The 24633-nt window shown below is 37.7% G+C and overlaps 3 protein-coding genes across 6 annotated transcripts in view; 1 reads left to right on the top strand and 2 right to left on the bottom strand.

Moving 5' to 3' along the window:
• The window catches only part of pdcd11 (programmed cell death 11), a 29688-nt gene extending 16237 nt beyond the window's left edge, over positions 1–13451 (bottom strand). Inside the window, exons 1-13 of one of the 2 annotated variants that reach the window (XM_081361276.1) lie at positions 13364–13451; positions 12958–13085; positions 12694–12828; positions 11897–12064; positions 11636–11797; positions 11406–11514; positions 10857–11032; positions 9933–10040; positions 2592–2801; positions 1543–1667; positions 1402–1462; positions 1164–1310; positions 12–263 (exon numbers count right to left, since the gene is read on the bottom strand). In XM_081361276.1, coding sequence (XP_081217402.1) covers positions 12–263; positions 1164–1310; positions 1402–1462; positions 1543–1667; positions 2592–2801; positions 9933–10040; positions 10857–11032; positions 11406–11514; positions 11636–11797; positions 11897–12064; positions 12694–12828; positions 12958–13056 — 1752 coding nt within the window. In that variant the 5' untranslated portion in view covers positions 13057–13085; positions 13364–13451. The remainder of the gene's footprint in view (positions 1–11; positions 264–1163; positions 1311–1401; positions 1463–1542; positions 1668–2591; positions 2802–9932; positions 10041–10856; positions 11033–11405; positions 11515–11635; positions 11798–11896; positions 12065–12693; positions 12829–12957; positions 13086–13363) is intronic. The other variant, XM_081361277.1, reaches the window with a different exon arrangement.
• Positions 13452–13649: 198 nt separating this feature from the next.
• Positions 13650–14755, top strand: atp5md (ATP synthase membrane subunit k). Of its 2 annotated transcripts, none has more exons than XM_081361275.1 (4): positions 13650–13690; positions 14070–14172; positions 14456–14551; positions 14639–14755. In XM_081361275.1, exons 2-3 carry the CDS (start codon positions 14086–14088, stop codon positions 14543–14545), a joined length of 177 nt encoding a protein of 58 aa, XP_081217401.1. In that variant the 5' UTR covers positions 13650–13690; positions 14070–14085; the 3' UTR covers positions 14546–14551; positions 14639–14755. The 2 variants fall into 2 exon arrangements, with proteins under 2 accessions (XP_081217401.1, XP_081217400.1); XM_081361274.1 differs by having other exon boundaries at positions 13657–13690; positions 14067–14172.
• A 5-nt stretch (positions 14756–14760) lies between these two features.
• Positions 14761–23596, bottom strand: taf5 (TAF5 RNA polymerase II, TATA box binding protein (TBP)-associated factor). Of its 2 annotated transcripts, none has more exons than XR_014029870.1 (11): positions 23172–23596; positions 21748–21973; positions 21308–21623; positions 20517–20680; positions 19522–19657; positions 19327–19447; positions 18298–18427; positions 17923–18087; positions 16681–16877; positions 15956–16133; positions 14761–15385 (listed from the first exon to the last, which is right to left on the bottom strand). XR_014029870.1 is itself a non-coding variant. In XM_081361273.1 (11 exons), the coding sequence occupies exons 1-11, from the start codon at positions 23575–23577 to the stop codon at positions 15168–15170; spliced, it is 2238 nt and encodes a 745-aa protein (XP_081217399.1). In that variant the 5' UTR covers positions 23578–23596; the 3' UTR covers positions 14761–15167. The 2 variants fall into 2 exon arrangements, 1 of the variants encoding a protein (XP_081217399.1); XM_081361273.1 differs by having other exon boundaries at positions 16700–16877.
• Positions 23597–24633: the final 1037 nt, after the last annotated feature.

Genomic DNA, 24633 nt, shown 5'->3' with positions numbered 1-24633 from the left:
ATTGCTCTGACCTGGCCAATGAAGAAGAGACCTTCTGGATTATCCACACGCTCTGTGGACAGCTCCCCCACAGGAACCAGACCCTTCACCTCTCCATAGAACCGGACAATACAGCCAAACTTCTTCACAAACACGATGACGCCGTGAGAGATGCGGCCCACCTTGGCATCAGAGTAGGACTGGAAGATAGGGAGTGTGGACTCAACAAGGGCCTTTTTCCTGGTCAGGATCAACCGCTTGTTCTGAACATCCATTGATAATACCTAAAAAATAAAATCACAGGTAAAAATAATTAGAAGAAAGGCTACAAATACAGTTTTAGTGACACCCGAGATTGCATTAAATGGGGAAAACGCAAAAAAAAAAAAAAAAAAAACTACATACATAAATAATACAATTAATAAAAAAGAAATTAATATAATTTAAATATATATATTATATTATATTATATTATATACACATACATATACACACATATATTATATATATATATATATATATATATTATATATATATATATATATATGTATGTATGTGTATATATATATATGTATGTATGTGTATATATATATATATATATATATATATATATATATATATATATATATATATATATATATATATATATATATATATATATACACATATATGTTGTGTATATTATTAAAATATTACTGTAATAGTAAGATTTCTATATTAATTTAATAAAAAAAGGCAGATTTTTCCTTCTTTTTCTGTCTTTAGCTGATCACATGCCTGGCTCACTTAAATGACTGTGTTTATTTTTATTTAAATAAGAAGAATTCAATGATATTTATTTAACCTGACATGCATGTTAACTACCGTTTTAAATATTCTATATGTAGCTTAAAAATAAAATACATTGTGTTCAATGTGGAAAAAAAAAAAGTTGCTTTTTACCCCGACATTTAAATAAACACATTTTAGAGCTGAAATCGCAAAACGGCCAAAAACTTGGTTATCACACAGTCAAAATCTCAAACCGACCCATGCCTAATAGAAACTTCAAAAGAACAACATTTATCTGAATTTATAATTTATCTAAATGTCACTTTTGAACTATATAATAATGAATATGAATAATAATAATAAAAAAGAAAACAATTATGATGATTTTATCATCCCTAGTTGAAAAGCCTCACCCTGCACTTGACATTCAAACCCTCAAAAAACATCTTCTCTGGGTTCTTTAGGACGACATCAGCAAGGTGAATTCTGGGAATCATTCCTCTGATGTGGCCCGTTATCCTCACGAAAACGCCATGTTTCTGCAAACCCGCAACTTTACCCTGAAACCCAGAAGCAGCATGTGACCGCCATTACATTCATTCTTTTATGTGACATTTGCTGCAGATCCATTACTTTTTTTGTCTTGCCCACCTCAACAATTTGCCCCACTTTGATGTCTTGATATCTGAAGAAGGTCATTTCAATAGTGCTCCTGGAAAACAGAAGAAAACAGAACAACAAATCACAACACGAACCAGCCAGAACACCCTTATCAATGTCATTTCAACCAACCTGCGCAGTGTGACCAGGTGAATTTGCTCCATAGGACTGTAATCTATGATTCTCAGAGAGTGTTCAGACTGGGACAGCAAGCGGTTTGGGTTGAACTCTTCTTTTGGCTCCTTCATGAGGTTTTTCTACATGCAAAATACAAATAAAACTTCATCAGACTCACAGAATGGATATTTGTAATATAACTCAGTTCGGATTGTGAAAGTCATATACACCTAGGATAGCTTGAGGGGGAGTTAATCATGGGATAATTCATTTTTGGGTGAACTAATTCTTTTACTGATCTCAGGTCGGTTTTATAATGCAGGTTCATTTTTAATGAATTTTATGAATTGTATTACTTAAACGGGTATAATACAAAAATGTTTAATTATATTTAATTGCTTCTAATTTATGTACACTGCCAAATCCTTGCCTAATACCACGCAAATCAAGCACTATGAATGGATAAAAACACTAACTTTAAAGAACCTTCATATTTAATGCCATTTAATTATTTTTAGATTACATTTAATAGACTTTCATGAAAACATTAGCAATTGGCTTGTAAAAGGTACTACCAGGGTTATTAAAGTTAACTAAAACTACAACAAATTAAAACCATATAAAACTTGAAACAAAATAAACGTTAACTGAAATAAAATAAAATATTTAAATAAAAATCATTTTAGCAATCTGACAAGACAACAATAACTAAAACTAAAACAAAAAAAGGAATACAACTGTCAAAAACACAACAAAATTACTAAAACTTTTTATTATTCAAGAAATTTTTATATTTTATTATAAAAATAAATTATTATTCAAAATATAGATAAAAACTAAAACAGTATCTCAATGATTAAAAAATAACACTGAATCATTACACATGAGTTTTTCATTGCATTTAGACCGTTTTGACTAGCAGGTGCCAACAGCCTGTGGTGTTTGAACACTTCAAAACAATGAATCATTTTGCGATGCAACTGTTTCAATTGATTCAGAGTTTCAAAAAGCTTTGTTTCTCCCATCACTAATGTGTAGTCATCATTGACAATATTTGTACTCACATGCACAAAGGCTGTGGTACCGTCGGGCATCTTCATCACGGCCCCTGAGTGATAGTGCAGATCAGTCATCTTGCAGCCCTGCACCACCTCACCAATCCGCTCGCTGTAGAACACATCCAGCACAGCGCCCCCTGGTGGCAGGAGATGACTGCGCAGGGACAGGCTCACATGCCGCGTGGACGGCTCCACATGCAAAACCCGTGCCAGCACCTGAAAAGAGTGGTAACACGCAGAAGATCTTAATTACTGACTGTTGTTTTAGTATTATTTATATACTTTACAGGTTTTATTATCATTTTGAATTAAGTTTAGTTAAATTTTTAGTAATTTTGTTTTGTGCTTGTCTTTTTGTTTATTTTAAAGGGGTCATGAACTGCATTTTTCTATTATTTTATAATGTTTCTTGGGGTGCACTTAAAATGTTATTATATTTACATAAAAAATGATGTGTCTGCTGTAAGACTTCAGTGTAAATGCCCACTGCTGTTGCATATGAAATAAGTATTACATGTGGTACTCTCGAATATTTTTACTACGTTCTTACTATCTTACTATTACAGCTGACGAGATTCGAGATAATCGTGAAAAGAGTTGATTATAGCATTATTTTAAGATCTATTCCCATCATATGAAATGTTGCCGTGATGAGCACTGAGCAGATGACAGTCTGTTGAGCGAATGAATGCAGTGATCTCGTCTAGAGCCCGACCGATATGGATTTTTGGGCGCCGATGCCGATACCGATAAAAAAAAGCCAGATACCGATATATCGGCCGATATTATTTATGTTTATATTATAATACAGTAGCAATATTATTTATGTGTATTATAGTACAGTAAGTTTGGACACACTTTAAAATTGGTGTGTACAAACTTTTGATGGCTACTAGAGCCCGACCGATAAAGGATTTTGAAGGCCGATACCGGTACAAATATTTGTTGGTTTTAAATTTATTTATTTATTTATTTCAGAAACGCGCAACAAAACATTAACAAATTTCCCTAACATTAGGTATTTGTAGTTATTTATGAGTTTTAACTAAAATAATATGAAAATGCATTTTAAAAAGAAACTTGTTTCTTTTATTGTCACAACAGAACAGAGGAACATCAAAATATATTAAAGTTCTGATAAATAAAATGTATAAAAATACAAACTTAAGATTTTTTTTAAGACTAAACGTTTAGTCCTTTGAACAAAAACAACAATTTCACATTCAAATTGACAACAAATTCAAATTGTCATAATTTACTCTCTCAAGTTGTTTTTTTCTTCTGTTGAAAATAAGTTATTTGGATGAATGTGGGTAACCAAACAGTTGATGTACCCCAGAGACTTCCATAGTATATTTTTCTCCTTTGGAAGTCAATGGGGACCAGCTACTGTTTGGTTACCCACATTCTTCAAACTATTAATATTAGAAAAATATTAGAAGGAAATGAATACAGTTGGAACAACATTAGAGTGCCTGTAAATAATGAGATCATTTTTATTATTGGGTGAACTATCCCTTTAAAGGTGCCATATGTCATGTCTGGCAAAAAAAAATCAAGTCATACTCCACATTCCATACCAGATGGGGGCAGTATACCTCCAGAAAGTGAATTGGTCTATGCTCCGCCCCTACCTTCTTAGCTGCACATATACAAGTTAAAATAGGGACAACATCTATTTAGAGTGTTACGCTGCCCGCCTGAAGCTAATTTAGCAGCATATATCAAGTTTGATTTTCATTAGCAATACCACTTCTAGCTAAGTTATCATTAGTCACCAAAAAACATTCGGTCTCATTACACCTTGCAATGTTTTCCGTTACGTTTCGTGCGTCCAGGGTGTGTAAAGCAGAAGCAGCCTGGCCAGCGGCGGAGTATGCGCGATCCTTGAGTGCTGAAGACGTTCTGCACGGCTTTGATGGGTGCGCAGGAGGACACAAATGGGCGGCAACAGCTTCTTCCAGTGGCGGGAGCTTTTTCCTCAGCGCCGTCAACAGATAGAGCGTTACTAAAACTGTATACACCGCCGCCGACTTGAGCTGCAAAGAAGCTCTGGCCGCCCTGTCAAGGACGCTTGTCAAAAAGTACGGGGAAACTTGACCGCTCTGAATATAGTGAGTGAGTGCGCGCGCGCGCGGCCGGGGCTCGCTCTCTCTCTCTGCTAGTTCTTAGAGGCAGAAGAGCGCGTGCGCGCTTAAAATGTCATATTTTGGTATGATCGTTCACCCGCCAGTGTGGCGGATAGCTTTTTGAGATTTTATTTGTGCTTCAGAGCGCGGTTTTTTCCCTGCAGCGGGTGGTGGTAGGGGTCTCTTGCCAAGGGCTTCAGCCATCCTTCCGCTCTCTTCCCTGAACTGAAATGTAGTAGTGGGCTGTACTTTCCACATCAGGTTCAAGTACGCCCACAAGCCGTGCGAGTTATTCGTGTATTGCATGTTTGGCTGGTGGTTATGTTGCCCGTATACCGCCTCCCATGGCCGAAACTGGTATTACGACACCTGTCGGGCCGTGGCTAGTAATGCTAATGCTAATTAAGGTTGATATCTCTGCAGCACTATAACTTGACATTTTTTTAATGACATCATCGCCCTTATTTCTTCTCATTCTTTTGATGTGTGTAGCTCATTTTTGGGATATTTTTACCTCAATTGTTACATATGGCACCTTTAAGGACAAGCGGCAATGTGTTTACAATTGCTACTGTCTCTTTAAGAGCTGAGCACGACACGTCTAATGTACACGCATTTGACAAGCAGATTTTCTCTCAATTTTTGCCTTTACTTTAGACCAGGGGTCACCAAACTTTTTTCTCTGGGGGCCACATTATCGTTCCTGACTGTGATGGGGGGCCGGGGCCGGGTCAGCTATATAACATAGAATTGTATGACCCAGACCAAAATGACCACCAGCAGGCCTCATTGTGTAGTAGAGATTACTAGCCTGGCACAGCCATCCCCACTACTATATTCACATTACTATATCAACACTTGATTCCTGGCACATATTTGTTTATCTTTACTAGTGGTTTGCAAAAGTTGTAATCGAGTCTTCACACTTTGTTTTATTTAAAGTTATTCTTCACAAATATTCGTTGGTCCACTGTTCTTTGAAAACTCTGCACTCTCTTTTAGGGGTGGAACGGTACACAGAAGTCACGGTTCGGTTCATACCTCGGTTCAGACATCACGGTTGGGTACAGTGAAGGGAAAAGCAAAACAAAAATGCAGAAGGCTTGTGCATGTCTCAGGCTGGACCACCAAAAGAAAAATAAATGTCTTAAGCCTTGTATTTTTTTTAAAATAAGTTTTATTAATAAAGTAAAGGGATAGAACCAGTTTATTTGTAGTGCACTGACAATAGTTTTATATAATTAGTTCATTAATTCAATTAATAAAAATACCTTGATATGTTTGGTAATTGTACCTGAATTAATTGAAAATTAATCTGCTACATTTCAGATTAATATATTTGTTTTCCTTAAAAATGTAATTAACAGTAACTTAAACACTTTGCAGTTTGAATGATGTCCTGCATAAACTAAAGGACGGAGTATGTTTTTATGTTTCCACTGTTCGATCGCGGCCGCGCCACACACACACACACACACACACACACACACACAAATAAATATAAGTAAACACTTTACGACTTTTCGATCGCGCCCACACCTCTCTTTCAACATATTCCAGCATTGCAATCTTCACACCGCAGCTTCAGAGCTAAGGCGGAGCTACAGATTAGGTGTCCCTAAGAATCCGCGTATCTAACAGTAGTTCCGCATTACATTAATTAAATTGCACGCTAGTTTTATTTATTTTTATACCGTGTATTCTCCGTGTAAATGTATGCACCAAACTGTGACGGCCGTACCATGACGTACCGTCCATGACGACTTTTGGGGATTGCCTCATAGGGCCGGTTCAAGTAGTGTTGGGCAGAGGGGCTGGGGGGCCAGTCAAAGGGGGGTGGCGGGCCTGAGTCGGCCCGCGGGCCTTAGTTTGGTGACCCCTGCTTTAGACAACCGACTTTGTTTATGTAAGTCTTGTGTGTATTTAACAGTATTAGCACAATAATACTCGAAAGATAACTTAGTCCAGTATCCAGGCGCTGGTAGAAAGGCTTTTAGTGCATGTGAGCTTCACATGTACGCGCTGAGAAACGCACACGTTAGAACAGCGCATCAGTATTTAAAATTAAATGTTTAACCGACAAAGCATTAAAGCACATGCACATTATGAACTTTTGTGAACTGCAGTGTTAACATTTTATGTGAATATAGCCTACGTCGCGTTGTTCCGCTTCACTCTCGGCTTATTTAACCGCAGCAAAACTGGACATGAGTCACGAATTTTGTCATCCTTATTTGAGTTAAGAGAACTGATAGGGATGTTCTTTTAATTGTTATCCAAGCAATGTATGTCTCGTGAGTCGTGACCAACTCACCATGAACACACTTCACCGCTGATCTCACTCGCGGTTCTCTCTGCCCGACTCGGGCTGGATCAGCAGGTTGCAGAATGTGTGGCGCGTTATACACGAGTGTTGCCAACAGGGACGGTGTAGAGTGCCCTCTGGTGGACTAACTATACAACGCCAACACTCATAACATGGTTGAAGGGTGTTTCGTCGGTTTTTATTTTATTTTTGAAATATTCATTTATCGGCCGTTATAAATGCCGATACCGATAGTTTTGAAAATGCCTAATATCGGCCGATAATATCGGCCTGCCGATATATCGGTCGGGCTCTAATCTCGTCATTGCAACTCCATTTCTTTCATCATAACTAACAGCGCAAACACAATGTAAATAAGAGATTCGTTGATTATAACAGAAGTTTTGGCGAGAGTCTAGAACTCAAGTCACTGATAAACTCGCGCTGGTGGTTGAAAGCTTCAGCGATTGTAAAAGGAGGCATTCTTTGTACATAATTTTAATAACAGATTATTTTCACGCTACTAAAAGAAACAATGTGAAGTTGACCGTTTAGGCACTGCTGGCTTGATTTACTGACGCATAAACAGCAATAAACGACTTTGAGACGAAGTACATGACTCATTACATATCAGAAATCACTGACCACAGATCAGGCTTTTGATTAAACACGGTTACATACATGTTGTGGCATTACTGTCGGGTCCATACCTTACAGTATAAGTCTATTTGCAAAGCCTGCGCCGAAATGGCGACTGATTTCCCAGAATATCCACAGTGAAATGTGCCGAATACACTCAACATAGTTGAAAATAAATAACCACTTTCCTAGCATTAGGATCCTTTGGAAGGTAATGTTATTTTTAGTCCAGTGATTCTGTATGGCTCTTCTTTCCTCGTCATCTCACTAACACGCCGGTGGGCGGGGCTAAAGATGATTTTCTTCTGCAGAGGCGGCCTTTTGTCGACATTATCACAAAATCCGAAACAAGTCGTTTTGAACTTTGATTCAATTAAAGCTGTTTTTGGGCTAACAGGTTTTTACAGTACAATGACCTCTTAAATGTCAAAATAAAAGGGAAATTTGACCCCTTTAAATATTAGTACTTAGATTTAATAATGGTATTTCTTCTTATTTCAGTTTTAGTTTTATATTTACTTTTTTCCAGTTTGCAATTTTAGTGCTTCAATTTAAACTACATGAACATTAGATATTTTTAAATGTTTTAACCGAAATAAGTTTACAATTTTCATCTAATATGTAAGGGATAATGTATAGTGAGCCGGTTGTTATAGTGAATAACAACCCCGACAGGCTGAACGGGATCCCGACGCGAAGCGGAGGGATCTTGAATCAGCCTGAAGGGGTTGTTATTCACTATAACAACCGGCTCACTATACATTATCCCGCTTATTACATGGCTACCTACAAAATAAATAAATAAATTGACACAAATAATTTATTTAAAAGGAGTTTATTGATTTAAAAACGATTGTATTGCTTCCGCTAAAGAAAATAGTCCGTTCCGCGTCCATAGCAACGCGCTGTTTTGCATGGCAACGGTCTGTTATAGTTCGCAGCGGTCTGTTATCAAGAAATAACAGACCGCATTCTACATTGGAATTCAGCCAAGCCATGTAATAATTAGATTTATACTACTGGGCCGTTGAATGCTTGAATCTGATTGGTTGACGAACGTTCTAAGGTGTGCATTATTTTCAGGGAAACGCACAGCTAAAGTAGTTCCAGGCAGGTCTTGACCGCATTACAGTTCCATATCACTTCGCGTAGTTAACGGTAATAACGGAAAATAGGATACAATTCATAACAAGAAAAAACATTTAGCCGCATGCGCTTGATCTGGAATTTTCAGTGTCTAGCTTCACAATCAATGGAAACATGCAGTTTAATTTGAATAAATAAAGTATATAGTCCTATCTATAGGCTAATCAATAGAAAATTAAACTGAATATAGGCTAAATAAATGGATAGTCCTGCAGCACGGATTATTATTGCAGATAATATAACAAATAAATAATTATTGATAGGCCTACTTGTTAAAAGGGCTTTGTGTTTCATTTATTTGGCTAGTCTGTCATCTGTCAATAATAGAAAAAAAAAAAGAATGAATTCGAATTAATTACAAGGAATTGAATTAATAAATAAATAATAATATTGACGCACATGCTTTTCTGTCTCATTATTGCAACATCTCTCTCTCTAATAATTGCATTAATAACTGGGGACACACTTTAAGGCCGGTTATGAATGTAATTTGATACGTATGACTGATCATGCCCAAACGCGTGTTCAGCGCGTTCAGTCTGTGTTCAAAGCGGTTCAAAGTCGGTGTTTAAAATATGCTGCGATGAAAACAGTCAGAAAATGTGTCAGCTAGTCGTGTGTCTCCAGCATTAGTCTGCTATCAGTGGCTCAGACCTCCGTTACTAACTCTAAAATGACGTTTTGGAATTAGCAACGGTGGCTTTGGATTAGATGCGTAATAAATTAGTCCTACATACAAGAGCGTTTTAATGACAAAAACTTTACAAACGTCTTGAAATACATAATCTGAACAATGTTTCGAGGTGTGGTAACTGTAGTATAAGCGGAATAATTGACTTCAGGCCGTTGAATTATTAGAAAAATAATGCACACCCGAGGTGAACGGCCACTCCGCTTCGCGTCGTGACCGCATTACCACCTCGGGTGTGCATTATTTTTCTAATAATTCAACGGCCTGTCGTCAATTATTCCTTACTTAATTATAGCTTTATTTCAATAAAAGAGTTAATAGTTTTAGTTAACAATAACAACCCTGCTGAAAACCAAATGTTTCAGGCAGAAACACATCAAACAAAAACGATTAGCAACAATTTTGAAGCACTGTTACTATGGTCTTTGGACTCTTACCTCCTGTCCTTGGCTGTAGGTCGATGCCTTGTCCTCATCAAGGTGAAGAAAATCAACCACTCCGGTGAAAGATGAAAGATATGTCACGATGAGCCCATGAGGAGTAACCTAGCATAAGAGGAAGTATTTTAGTATTAACCATAGAGTGCTATAGAGCCCACACACGTCTTCAGCAGCGTTGGTTCCAGAAGTATTTTTCCCAGTAATTTCTCCCATAAGGATTTAAAAAAAAAAAAAACTTAAAGCGTTATAAGCCAAGAACCAATCCAACCAGCTACGAGGTGAATTATGACATTACAAACTTAGATTTAAAGCAAAACTGTTTTTGAAAATCAGACAAAAATAAAAAGGTACAACAAGACTGTGTACTTGACAGCTTTAGTGAGGGAAAGAACTACAATCCCATGAAGCATTGCGAACAGATATACAGTATACATATTTTGAGAGTGTAGGGAGATAGACTTGATTACATAATTTACAGCATTTCATGGGAGTGGGCGGAGCTAAATAGACCTTTTAGTGTGTTCTGCTGGTTTTGATTCTCTGATTGGTGGATTTTTGTATAGCATCATGGGTAATGTAGTTTTTTACCACAAATCCCGCTGTTAACCAATTATTTAAAAAATATGTTGAAATAATGTGGACTGACAGCTTCAGCAGAAACAAACACCATCAATTACAAACCTCGTAGCTCACAGGAAGGCTGTCTTTTAAGGTTCATAAGTTATCGTTAAAAAAAATGAATGGAGTTTTTGCTTCTGGTCCCGACTGTTGCACTCCAGCTGACTTACCAGGGTATGTGCAGGGTTCTTAAGGCCTTCTGACCTCTTGAAGTTTTTTACTTTTCTTATGCCATTTAAAATACGAAACTTTTGATATTACATTTTGTAAGGCTTTCTAAGGATCTGTGGGGAGCCTGCTTACCTTCTTTACGCATGCGCGGACCAGAAGTCCGGGCAGGAGGGTGTCTAGAGTCCATCCATGCTGAGCCGTAGCACAGGCCTTTGCGAGAACCTGGGGATTCTGGCACAGACGCACCACACGTCCATCGTTCTTGACTTCCTCTATCAGGATTGACACGTACTGACCCACATTCAGATCTGAGATAAACAGGAAACTTACAATCATAATGCCGCTTTTATCCCAACACAGGCATAGCCTTAAAGGGACAGTCCACCCAAAAATGAGAAATCCTTTTATTGCTGTTGTAATTCCAAACATGTATTATGGTGTAATATTTGATTTAAAAGGTAAAATTGTCAATAGTATTTTTGCATTTTATTTTTTTTATTCTAGGACTAGTTCATGCCATACAGGTTTGAAATGAAATGAAGGTGAGTACATTATGGCAATTTGTAAGTGAACTATCGATAATCCTCTTACATTCTTTATGATGTGGGTGATTCATCGCGTCATTGAACCATGATAAACAGTTTACGTACATGAATCAATAAAAAAGAAAAACAATTCTACCTTGTTTTGAGGCAATGCTCTTTTTGGGCAGGAAAGCTTTAGTGCCAATGATTCCGACGTCAACCAGGTATCCGTGATCTTCCACACTCTCCACACAACCACTCAGTGTCTGAAACGTTAAGAGGGTTTGATCTTAGCTCACGAGTGACAATTACACATAAGAGATTCAGCAAGAACTGGGTCATATACACTATACAATACATAATATAAAAGAAAGATTGCAAACTCACCATTCCGGGTTTCAAAGCACCTGAACTCAACACTTTGTTAACATCTTTTGGGTTGATTGACACTTTAAGACTAACATGACCCTCCTTAGCGGATTCTAAAGACGACACAACACATCTGACCAGCATTCCAGGAGTAAGTAGTTGCGTGAGAGGGACGACTTCCTATGAAGAGTAGACAAACTAACATGAACAAAAATGTTCGCAAACACAACAACGTTCGCATCTATTTTTACAGTTTCTTTCCTTGTGCAGTTGTGTTACCTCTGAACTGTCTTCAGAGTCCAGTCTGTTATTGAGAATCTTGGTGTAGGAGTCACAGATGTTGTAGATTGGCAGGTAACCAACGAGACCGCTTGGGAGACCAACTACCACCTCAAACTCTGACACTTCCTTCACACAACCCAGCATCAAAGTGCCAATCTTCAGATTCTAGACAGACGAAATGGGAAAGAAACCTGGGTGATCATCAGACACAAGTGCAATTTACATGTATACACCAAAAAAAAAACGTAAAGTCGCTGTTTGGATTTAATCTTCAAAGACTGGATTATTATTGCAGTGATTATTATGTTTTTAGCATTTAATATGTTTGGGAACAGTTCTTCTAACCCTAACTGATGGAGTGTGTTTCTTATTATTTCTTAAACAACCACGTAAGAAGACACATAATTGTCATATTCCAGGATGACAATGTCAAGATTCACCAGGCTCAAATTGTGAAAGAATGGTTGCGAGGAAGCATGAAGAATAATTTTCACACATGAATTGGCACCTCTGAATCCAGACCTTAAATTCATTGAAAGTCTTTGGGATGTGCTTGAGGAGACTTTACAGAGTGCTGGACTCTTGCATTGTCAACACAAGACCAAAAATGTATGTATCTCTTGATAAAAATAAATGTTTTGATGTTATTTCCATCAAGAGGCGTTGCCAAACATATTACATGCTAGAAACATAATACTATATATGATATTATTATGTATATGATCCAGTCAAAAAAAGCATTTGCCTATTTAAATCCAAACAGAATTGTCATATTTGTTTCCCTACAAAATTACCCGAAGATGAAGAATTTCTACAGAAGTGGCAGTATTAAGTTTTAAATCATCCACTTTCTGTTTTTTAAGGGTTTTCTCTTCATCATGTTCCACGTCCTTCTTCTTCTTCTTCTTCTTCACCAGTGTTTCACGTGTCTGAAAAACATTCATATACATTACACTCATACCAATCTGTGCAAGCAACTATTTGCTCATTGATCTTCATTAAAACCACTGCTTTAATCACCACCATCATCATCATCATCATCATCATCATCATCTTACTTCAAAAAGATTGTCCACATCATGTGTCTTAACATGTTTGGGCCCAGAGGTCTTCTTCTCTGCACCGCCACGGGGGAAATCTTCCTCCATAGATGCCATTATTTACTATTTACCTGAATAGAAGGGCTCTAGTGAGGTCCAATCAAGAAACAAAAGACATTAAACATATTTCGAATCTTAATAAACATTAATAACCATCTTTACCGCAATTCATTTATCCGTTATTTACACTGACCAAGAACAAATAACATGTCTTACATCTGCCTGCATGTCGACACATGAGAAACACAACATATAAGTTACCTATACTATATTACAACATTTAATCAACATATTCCTTACATTTAAATACGCGACATAGGTCATTAAACCTCCCCAGCAGTAACAACAAACTGATTTTACTTACGCTATTAAACTTTGTGTATACCAATGTAAAATGGTCTCATGCAAGTAAATCTCACATGTTTCTCACAAGCGTGCCATCTTCACGACCCGGACGTAAACACTAGGAGGCGGGATTTACGATTGCAGCACAAGTAAAAAGAATCAACCAATAGGGTGACGGAATTATTAGATTGGCGTTTCTGTAAACCTATCGGTGTGGTGTAAAAAGCGATTGACGTGAATGTAAGCCAATGACCACAGTTTATTCAAGCTATCACCACGAGGGTGGGATTTCCTTAAATCAGTCACTTTCCGGCCTCTCCTCCATTGAAGGACACCAGTTTGCTTGGTAAGTCATGTCTCTAATTTTAACTGAATTATCTTATTTTCCCCAGCTTGTTTTAGAAAGCGAGGTTTTTATGTTGCTTGCGAAACGAATATATTCTGCTTAGTACAGCACAGAGGTCGCATTTACAATAAAGATGCTCGTTTTTGCAAACGGAATGAGTTGGTTTTAAGCATATTATGATATGTAACATTTATTGCTATCTAACATTCTAGAAATGAACGTTACCTATACAATCTCATAGTAAAACTACAACTACATTTCACAAATAAACAGCAGTGTTGTCATGTACGCATTCTTCGTGACCTTGTATGATAATGAAAAACGATGCGTAAGTCCTAATGTATTAATTTAAACTCCTTTATTAATTCTGGATCAGCAGATCGCACACAGAAATCATGGGTGGACACGACGCTGGAACTCAACACCAGTTCACTGGCATCGCCAAGTACTTCAATTCATACACAATCACAGGCAGGAGGAATGTAAGTTGAATTGCATTGACATAATTATTATGCAGCTAAAATAAAATAAGCTTATGGAGTAAAAAAAGAAAAACAGTTGTGAGTGTTTATCTCACAATTCATGTTTTTTTTTACCTCAGAAATGTTTTTGTCCAACAATTCCGAGTTAAAAAAAAGTCAGAATTGTGAGATAAATGGGCACAATTTCCTATTTAGTTCTTATATGGTGGTGGAAAACAAATTTCCATACATCGCCTTTGTATTTTCCACTAAATTGAAAGTACTCTTTTCCCCTTGACTCAAGTGTGTGTTGGCCACATACGCCAGCATTGCTGCCATTATCCTCTTCTTCAAATTGAAGCCCAAGAAGCAAAAGGCTGTGACATCAAGTTAATTTATAGTAAGTGCCACCTGAATTTGTATGAATACACATTTCCATTTCCAAAAGCTGCACTTCCATTCCAACTTTTTTCCTCTTTCTCTTCAGGATGTTTTGTGAATGCGGAATGAACGGAGGGGAAGCTGGATGTCCTTGTTTTGACCATAACTTCAGTTCAACTATGTAAAGAATAATAAAAAAAAAAAATCACTTGTACCCAACAAACACTGTGTAGAAAACTTGTTTTATTTACACTTTGAGGCACCTAGTATAAAAGCTTGTACAGAAATTGACAACAGCACTCGTCATCACAATGCAAAGATCAAGAACCAGATTCTGAATTAGAATGGAAAAGTTTAAATTGACAAAAGGAGACCAGCCATGTCATTTTGAGACATTTGATGCATAATGGCCTTGAAAACAAGCATGGAAGAGCATAAGGTGTGAGATCTAGGATCAGTAAATGAAAGAGGTAATGGTCGCTGTTCCCAGGTATGCTCAGTGCTTGACTAGTTCTTTCACTTCGCTTGAACCCATTTCACATGTAAGGGTGGGTGGTAATCTTTAAATAACATACACCATTTATGAAAAACACACAGCTACATGAAGTCATTGTCCTCCGAAATAAGCGGTCCCTTCACTGGGAGTTGTAGGCTCCTGCAGCCAGTAGCAGGTTGCGTCTGGTGAAGTGCAGGTGTGTGACGGGAGTGGCTTTGGTGTGGTACGTCCCCAGCAGCAGCTCCTGGGAGTTGTCAGGCAGGTGAATGTGGCCCGTCGCTGCAGTGAAGTCGTCCGTCTCCACGTCATCGAAAGCCTTCGTGGCGTCCCACAGCCGAACTGTGCTATCCATAGAGCCTGGAACAAAAGACAGCATTTCAAGCCAAATTTTATTACTATTAGCCCTGTAAAGCTTGAGATCTGAAATAAGAGTGGAAAAGAATTCTTTGAAATGGAACAGTTTAGTGAACCTTCAATGCGTTTTAATTAGTATCATATTTGACTCATCAGGCTTTTATGGCTCATAGTATAAGAGAAAATGGGATAAAAAGACCTCAAGTTGCTGATATTTATATGGCCAAAAAGTAAGGTGCTATTCTGATAGCTTAGGTCATTAGGCGGAGAGAAGGCTCTTTTGTGGCTGTTCGAACGCATTCGACCACATGAGCATCGTGCGTTTTCGACTACCTCTGGATGTGGTCGAAAGTGGACAAGCTCAAAACGTTTTGGACCCCATTTACACCTGTATTTAGCATCCACTTGTGATCCGATCGACCAAAACGCATCCTAATATCAGGTGTAAACAAGGGCCTTAGAGGCTTGTGTCAAATGTGATACTGTAGAAACACTTCACATCAATCCACTCAAAACTAGTCCTAATCTGTGGTCATAAACGTGGTCTTGAGATACAGAGCCAGCAGTCCTAACCTGATGCGAGGATTTCTCCATCTCTGCTGAACTTGAGGGCATATATTGTGTCTGTGTGGCCCTTCAGATCTCCGATCATCAGCCCATGTCCAAGATCCCATAGTAACACTCTCCCATCTGTGGATCCAGATGCCAGGAACTTTCCATTAGGTGAGAACGCTAGACAATGGATGGGCCCCTGAAATCAAACATAAACACTTTTTATTATCACTCACATGACTCAGTATATCAGAAAAATGGGGGTATAAAACGGTAATTGGTTGATAAACTGCAAAGAATGGGCATAAGAAAGAAGAGTTGAGCAGGTTTTTCAGTGATGGGTTTAAAATGACATGAGAGGGAATAGCTTTTATTGAAAAATATTTATAGCTTGATTTAGTTAACGTCAAATAAAATAAGCAGAAATAAAATATAAATATTAGATCAATTTAAACTTAATTAGATAAAATACGTTTAAACTAAAGTATAATAATAAAAAAAACGAACAAAAATGATAAACACGCATAACAAAATGAATGAAAACAAAAATTTAAAGCTATTTCAAAATGTATTAAAGCTAATTATTATTAAATACTATAATAGTAGGCCTATAATAATAATTAAAAAATAATCATAATTTGAGAGGGAGTAAGCCAATAATGAAAGAGCTTCACAGAGACGGTAATGCAGTGCAAATGGGATTAATGTAATTTCCTGTACAGTGCTGAGATCATTCATTCAGTCACCTTTGGAAGCCTTCAGTACCTTGTGACCTGTAAAAATGCGGACACAGTTTCCATTCAGGACATCCCAGAGGCGTACGGTGCGGTCGGTCGAGCCTGTGGCCACATAGTTGGAGTTGGGGTGGAAGCGCGTGCAGGTGACGTCAGCCAGATGCCCAGCGAATATCCGCAGCGGCTGGTAATGATCCGTCGCCCAGAGCCTGGGAAGCAAATGAAGATTTAATATTAATATTTGATTACGGTCTAGAAAACATTTGCAATATCTTCATTCATTGACAAGTCTCTCTTTTTTTTTTTTTTTCAATACAAGATCTTGACCAAAAAATTTATGCACCTCTCGATGGAAATGAATGTTGACTTTCGTTGGCTTTTAATACATTGTAATGTCTTGTTTTGTTCTTCTCGGTTTCCTTCTATCTATCTATCTATCTATCTATCTATCTATCTATCTATCTATCTATCTATCTATCTATCTATCTATCTATCCGTCTATCCATCCATCCATCTATCCATCCATTATCTATCCATTATCTATCCATCTATCTATCCATCTATCTATCTATCCATCTACCTATCTATCTATCTATCCATCCATTATCTATCCATCCATCCATCCATCCATCCATCCATCTATCCATCCATTATCTATCCATCCATCCATCCATCCATCCATCCATCCATCCATCTATCTATCTATCTATCTATCTATCTATCTATCTATCTATCTATCTATCTATCTATCTATCTATCTATCCATCCATCTATCCATCCATCCATCCATCCATCCATCTATCCATCCATCTATCCATCCATCTATCCATCCATCTATCCATCCATCCATTATCCATCCATTTATCTATCTATCTATCTATCCATCCATTATCCATCCATTTATCTATCTATCCATCCATTATCCATCCATTTATCTATCTATCCATCCATCCATCCATCCATCCATCCATCCATCCATCCATCCATCCATCTATCCATCCATCCATTATCCATCCATTTATCTATCTATCTATCTATCTATCTATCTATCTATCTATCTATCTATCTATCTATCTATCTATCTATCTATCTATCTATCTATCTATCTATCTATCTATCTATCTATCTATCTGTCTATCTATCCACACACATATATACATATTATGCTAGTATATGCCCTTATAGTATATGTACAGTATCAGTATACACTGATTTAAATAACAACATCATTACAGTAATGAGAATCTAGCGTACCGTGCCACTCTGTCGTGTCCTCCAGACACAAAGTAATAGCCGAAGGGTGAGAACTGAGTGTCCCACACTGGATAGTTGTGTCCTTTATACCCCACGAGACATGTAAACGTCTGCAGGCTCCACAGTCGGACTGTACTGTCCTCAGAACTGGACAACAGATAGTTCCTAAGAGACAGATGAAGACATTAAACCACACTGTCAGCTCAGCTGGTGCAGAATGCCTCAAAAGATAACAAATCATGCAAAACATTTTTCGTTGATAGCAAAATGATAGTTTGGTTATTCTCATGCTTAAACACCTCCCCCGTAGTCCTGCATTACTTAGAGGAGCATTTCATGGAGATAAAAGTTACTTTTCGAGGACATGTTTGATACCTGTCTGGACTGAAGCTGACGCCATACACCGGCCCGCTGTGACCATGTAGGATTTTAGACTCACTGGCCGTCTTCTCATCCATAATCCTCTCCAGAACGTCATCAGACTCTTTATCAATCAGATTCAGGTCTAGAGAATAGGACAGCATGATTCAAATTATTTACACTGGGGTCTATAAATCAAAAATCTACTCTTATGTCGTTCCAAACCAGAATTTCGTTCATCTTCGAAACACAAATGAAGATATTTTTAACGAAATCTGAGATATTTCTGTCCCTCAACTGAAAGTTTATTTAACGAAGCTTCCGCAAGATTCAAAGAGGTTTGTTTTGTGCGTCAGGCAAGTACAGCTGAGCTTTCATTTACCAAATTTGAGTGCTCTATGCATGTTCGCGGATTAAAGTTTATGTGTGAATAAAAGCCGAAATTAAATCTGTTGAGCACATAAAGCGATCAGAAGATTAAACCGCTTGATTCTTATGGATTTATGCAGGAATGTGATACGGTAAAGACAAAAAAAGAAGGAAACGAGCGATCATTTTGAACCCTGGTTGAGATACTAAGAGCATACAAGCGCAGAGCCGTCAGAAGAAAGCCATGCATGAAATAAATGTATTAGAAAAAGCACTATTTGCAGTTTGTTTTTGCAATTTCAGTATCCATACAGTCGGACTAACACAGTTCAAGTGGGTCCCAGGTAGAGTAAGACGGAAATTTGTATAAAAATGGAAAAATCATCCCTGGATCTCTTTATTTATGTCAGATTTTTGGGTGAATAGACTTTCAATGGAGAGACAGAAATCTCAGATTTCATTAAAAATATCTTTATTTGTGTTTCAACGTCTTATGGGTTTGCACGGTGTCTCAAGGAACCACACGAGGGTGAGTAAATCATGACAGAATTTTAATATTTTGGGTGAACTATCCCTTTTAGTGTTTAAAACTGGAAATAAAAGTTATAGGATTGTTAAAACTAGTGTAAAACGTTCCCTTAAATCTTTGCGAGAGTAATAAGGAGGTATGTGTACCTGCTGCAGATTTGACTTTGCGTAATTTTTTGGGTGTGACGGACCACACTCGGACTGTGGAGTCTGCAAATCCTCCCGCTAACAGACTGGAGTCGTCAGTGAAGTCTACCGCCGTCAAACCCTGAGCGACAACACAATGAGCACGTGCGGAGTTAAGAAACACCAAACTCAATCATCAGCATAAACACAGCCAACCTGGTAGGCGTTGAGGAACGTATAGAAGCAAATGGAAGGCAGGTTCTCCGGGCTGAGACGGATTCTTTTGGTGCTCTCCTTCATGTACATGATCTTATCCAGTTTGTCCGAGTCCTTCAGCTCTGGCAGAGGGATTCTGTCAATCAGACATCAGCCCAAAAAAGAAGAACCGATTATGAAACTATACATACCGTTTAAAATCATTTAAAGTTGATAGTTCAACCAAAACATCTAAATTCTGTCATTGTTTACTCGCCCTCAAGTTGTTTCAAACCTGTATGAGTTTCTTTCTTCTGCTGAACACAAAAGAAGATATTTTGAAGAATATGAGTGATCAAACAGTTGTTGGACCCCATTGACTTCCATAGTAGGAAAAAAGTCAAAGGGGTCCAACAACTGTCACATTCTTCAAAATATCTTCTTTTGTGTTCAGCAGAAGAGAGAAACTCATACAGGTTTGGAACAACTTGAGGGCGAGTAAATGATGACAGAATTTACATTTTTTTGGGTGAACATTCACTTTAAGCATTATCTTTAAGTTCTCATGAAATTAAAAGTTCAGTTACACTAGCATTCAAAAGTTTGGGGTCGGTAAGTTGTTTTAACACTGTTAAATATTTTTACAATTTACAACAACCGTTTTCTATTTGAATATATTTTACAATGTAATTTATTCCTGTGATCAAAGCTGAATTTTCAGCATCATTACTCCAGTCTTCAGTGTCACATGATCATTCTGATATGATGATTTGCTGCTCAAGAAACATGTCTTATCATTATCAATGTTCAAAACAGTTGTGCTGCTTAATATATTTGTGGAAACCATGATTTTTTCAGGTTTCTTTGATGAATAGAAAGCATTTATTTCAAGCAGAATTGTTTTTGTAACATTATAAATGTCTTTACTGTCACTTTTGATCAATTAAAGACATCCCCAAACTTTAGAACAGTAGTGCACAAGTACTTTCAAGCTGAATGATGAGCTTCTGTCAAACCTGTTCTGTTGAGGGGCGTTTGGGTCTTGTTTCTTACTCTTGGAGCCTATACTGTCCTTTTTAGTTTTCTTCTTCTTGGGCTTCCCTTCCTCATTCTCTGCTTCATCATCTTCATCATCTAGCGGGACTTCAATCTCTGGCTCCTTCAGCAGCCCGTAGAACACCTGGTAGCATCAGAAACAAGATGGCACATTAATAAAACATACAATAATATTCAAATAGAAGATGATTTCAATTCAAGAGTGATATTCGATAATGAGATGATTTACAAGTCTTTTATCATAATTCATGTACAAAATGTAAAAGCGCAAACTTTCCTGTTGTTATCCCATTATGAACCTAAATCCCATCCCTTATATACAATACCACCATTCAAAAGTTTGGGGTTAGTAAGATTTTTTTAAAGAAATTAATACTTTTATTAAACTGATCTAAAAGTGACAGTAAAGACTTGTACATTGTTATAAATGTCAAACTTTCTATTCATCAAAGAAACCTAAAAAAAATGTATCACAAAAAATATTAAGATGTTTTTAACATAAATAAAATCTGAATGATTTCTGAAGGATCATGTGACACTGAATTCTGGAGTAATGATGCTGAAAATTCAGCTTTGATCACAGGAATAAATTACATTTTTAAATATATTCACATTGAAAACAGTTATTTTAAAACGTACAACTATTTCGCAATATTACGGTACTATTTTCTTATTCTTTCAAAAATCTCCCCGACCTCAACCTTTTGATTGGTATATTTTCCACATGTAAATACATGCTTTTGTATCAAACCTTGGCTTTATTGACTTCTCGCTTGGCCTCTCCCCCAAGGCTGCCGGACATGCTGTCGATCTGACCCTTGCTGCGGGGCATGCCGTCAAAGATGTCGATGTACAAGTGCTCTTGAATGATGTTCCATATCTGGTTATTATGTCTTTCCTGCAAGTGTCTCTTCAGAAGCTGGTACGAGTCCCTGGAGATGCGCAACACGAAGCGGCTGGTGCGGAAATCCAGAAGAGCCTCGTTCCCCTTCATGTGCTCTTTCTTACTGAGGCCGCAAAGAACACGCAGGTCATCCAGATAGTAACACTCCTGATCGCCGCTAAACCTATCAGCAGAAAGGAAAAATTGAACTGGTTAACCCACAATGTTATCTCGGATCAATGTTATCCTTGATTAGCCGTCCCCGATTAACTCCACCAGTAAAAAGGGTCTGATTTTCTGATGCTTACTTCTCAAAGAAAGCCTTGGCTTTGGCCTCATTGTTGTTGTAGACCAGCTCCAGGTACATGTGAACGAACAGAGGGTAGAAGAGCTGGGACAGTTCTGCTCGGTGGCAGTCCAGCACTGACTCGATGAAGTTCTTCAGGTCGCTGTAGTACACCTGATACAGAGAGGGGTCCCCCTGCTGACTGTACGCTGACAGCACCACACGGACATCCGGATGGTCTTCTGACCCTGCAGCCGACAACATGAACATCAATGGCAAACATTAATGCAATATACAGTAGTCAACATTTGAAATGGATCAAAAAGTTGTCCTAAGACAAGACCGGGTATTGTTAAAAATTTGTGTATAACTTTGATGAAAGGTTTTGATCCACTTCAAATGTTGACTAATGTGTATATATATATTTATATATATATATATATATATATATATATATATATATATATATATATATATATATATATACATACATTAGTTGGGGACCAGTAAGATTTTTAAAAGAAGTCTCTTCTGCTCACCAAGGCTGTTAAATATAATTAGAAAACTATTTTCTGTTTTAATATTGGCTATTTTAGAATGTAATTTATTCCTGTTATGCAAAGCTGAATTTTCAGCATCATTACTCCAGTCTTCAGTGTCACATGATCCTTCAGAAATCATTCTTATAAACTGATTTGCTCCTTAAGAAACATTCATTATTATTATTATCAATGTTGAAAACAAACAGTACAATTACAATTTTTTTTTACAAATTTTACATGTAAAATTTTTTTCAGGATTTTTTGAGGAATAGAAAGTTCAATAGAACAGTATTTATCTGAAATAGAAAGCTTTTGTAACATTATACACTACCGTTCAAAAGTTTGGGTCTAGTAAGGGTATTATTATTATTTTTTAAAGAAATTAATACTTATTCATTGAACTGGTCAAAAGTGACAGTAAAGACATTTTTAGTGTAACAACAGATTCTATTTCAAATAAATGCTGTTCTTTTTAACTTTCTTTTAGAAAAAAATCCTAGGAAACAAAAATTGTACACAACTGTTTTCAACATTAATAATAATAATAATAATAATAATAATAAATGTTTGTTGAGCAGCAAATCATCATATTAGAATGATTTCTGAAGGATCATGTGGATCAAAAATACCTTGTATATATAGTAATAGTGACCAGTTCTTTAATATGCATGAACTTCATGCACAAAATGCAAGTAAAATGCCAACAAAATATGTTGTGCAAATGATGTTGCACATAAATAAGCAAGACTATGAAGGGAGGACTGAAGAATGATGTGTTATTGAAACAACTAATGTGGGCTAACTCGAGCAATGCATGATAATAAGCAAGAGATAAAGCAGATTTTGTACTGATGCATGGTACATATTTGCATGGTGTGTATGATCAACTGTAAGCTGCACTCACTCTTGACTGGCACGGGGGTCAGCGTGCTCTGAGGGGCGGCTGCTGCTGGGATGGACACCCGGCTGAGCAGAGAGTTCGCATCCCCTCCATCTCCTTCTACTTTCCCTCCACCACTGCCATCGGCTGCCAGAGAGTCCACCTGGTCTTCTGTGAGACCCGCTTCTCGCCTCAGGATCTCCACCGACTCTGACAGTTTATTCCGCTTCAGAAACTGCAGCACTGCGATCAAAGTTTGTTGGTCCTCCTGCTTCGGGGCTCCGCCGGCGGGGGCAGCGGTGAGGGGCGATGAGGAGAGCGCCCCGTTCCCAGTGTTCCCCGGGAGGTTTGACGTCCCATCGCTAAGTATTTCAGGCTTTACCTCTTTCTCTGTGTCCAGCTCCATCGGTCCATCTTGCAAAGCCGCCATTTTTTCCCCCGGCGCTGATTGCAATGACGTCATGACGCATGCAGCGTGAAGTACGCCGTGACGTACGCGCGTGGCGTTTTGTTCTGAGAGAGAGAGTCGACGGAGAGAGGAAAAAAAAAAGAGTCAACGGAGGAAAATTTGTTATGAATTTGATAGATATCAGGAAGGAACCAATAATTAACATTTATTTTTTTAAAAGGGGGCAATATTTCTGAGGTATATTTACTTTTGGAACATAATGATGACCTTTTTCACAGACGGCCTGGTTCTCCTGTCACCCAAAGACGGGCTTCAGGACAGCCCGAATCTGCTGGAGGATTACTGTTAGTCCTGGGCCCTTACATTCAACCTCCAAAAAACTAGGGTAATGATATTCCAGAAACGCTCCAGATCTCAGGGACCAACACACACATTCACACTATCACACAGAACCATTGAAACCACAAAAACACACATACCTCTGCCTAAAAATTATTTCAACAGGTAACTTTACTTTGGCTGTGAATGAACTCAAAGAGAAATCTCAAATGGCCATAAAAAGATAAATTAAAATTGGCATCCCAGTCTAAATCTGGCTCAAACTTTTCAAAACAAAAAATTAACCAATTGTTTTATATGGAAGTGAAGTGTGGAGTCCTACTATAATTTTGATTTCAAATTTGATTTCTTTAATTAGGAAAAACATCAGAGTGGAACTCTACATTTATATACTCAAAAGTCCAAAGAAAACACCAAACAACGGATGCAGGTTAGAATTAGGCCAGTACCTTCTCCTGAACATCCTACCAAAAAAAAAAAAAGAGCCATCAAATTCTGGAAACTTCTAAAAACAAACACCAAGAGCTGAACCTAATGAAGAGTCCCCTGTGCCAGCTGGTGCTCAGACTGACTGACCTCAGGACAGACACACTCACACACACACACACACACACACACACATATGGAAAAAGACAAGTACCTATTGGACAAACAGTGTTTGTCAAACACTTTTAAAAACCAACACAAACTGGAATGTTATTCAGACTTAAGTCGAGAATGCGGTGTTGCAAGCTTCCT

The sequence above is a fragment of the Scardinius erythrophthalmus genome (assembly GCF_964197995.2).
Source record: "Scardinius erythrophthalmus genome assembly, chromosome: 3".
Lineage (NCBI taxonomy): Eukaryota > Metazoa > Chordata > Actinopteri > Cypriniformes > Leuciscidae > Scardinius > Scardinius erythrophthalmus.
This window is presented reverse-complemented; position numbering and strand designations above follow the sequence as displayed.

Coding starts and splice junctions, on each gene's coding strand:
- taf5 (XM_081361273.1), bottom strand. CDS start 23,577: ATGGCGGCTTTGCAAGATGGACCGATGGAGCTGGACACAGAGAAAGAG. Junction 20,681..21,307: donor GAGAAGTCAATAAAGCCAAG/GTTTGATACAAA, acceptor TGATGCTACCAG/GTGTTCTACGGGCTGCTGAA. Junction 19,448..19,521: donor CGTTCCTCAACGCCTACCAG/GTTGGCTGTGTT, acceptor GTTGTCGCTCAG/GGTTTGACGGCGGTAGACTT.
- atp5md (XM_081361275.1), top strand. CDS start 14,086: ATGGGTGGACACGACGCTGGAACTCAACACCAGTTCACTGGCATCGCC. Junction 14,173..14,455: donor CAATCACAGGCAGGAGGAAT/GTAAGTTGAATT, acceptor CCTTGACTCAAG/TGTGTGTTGGCCACATACGC.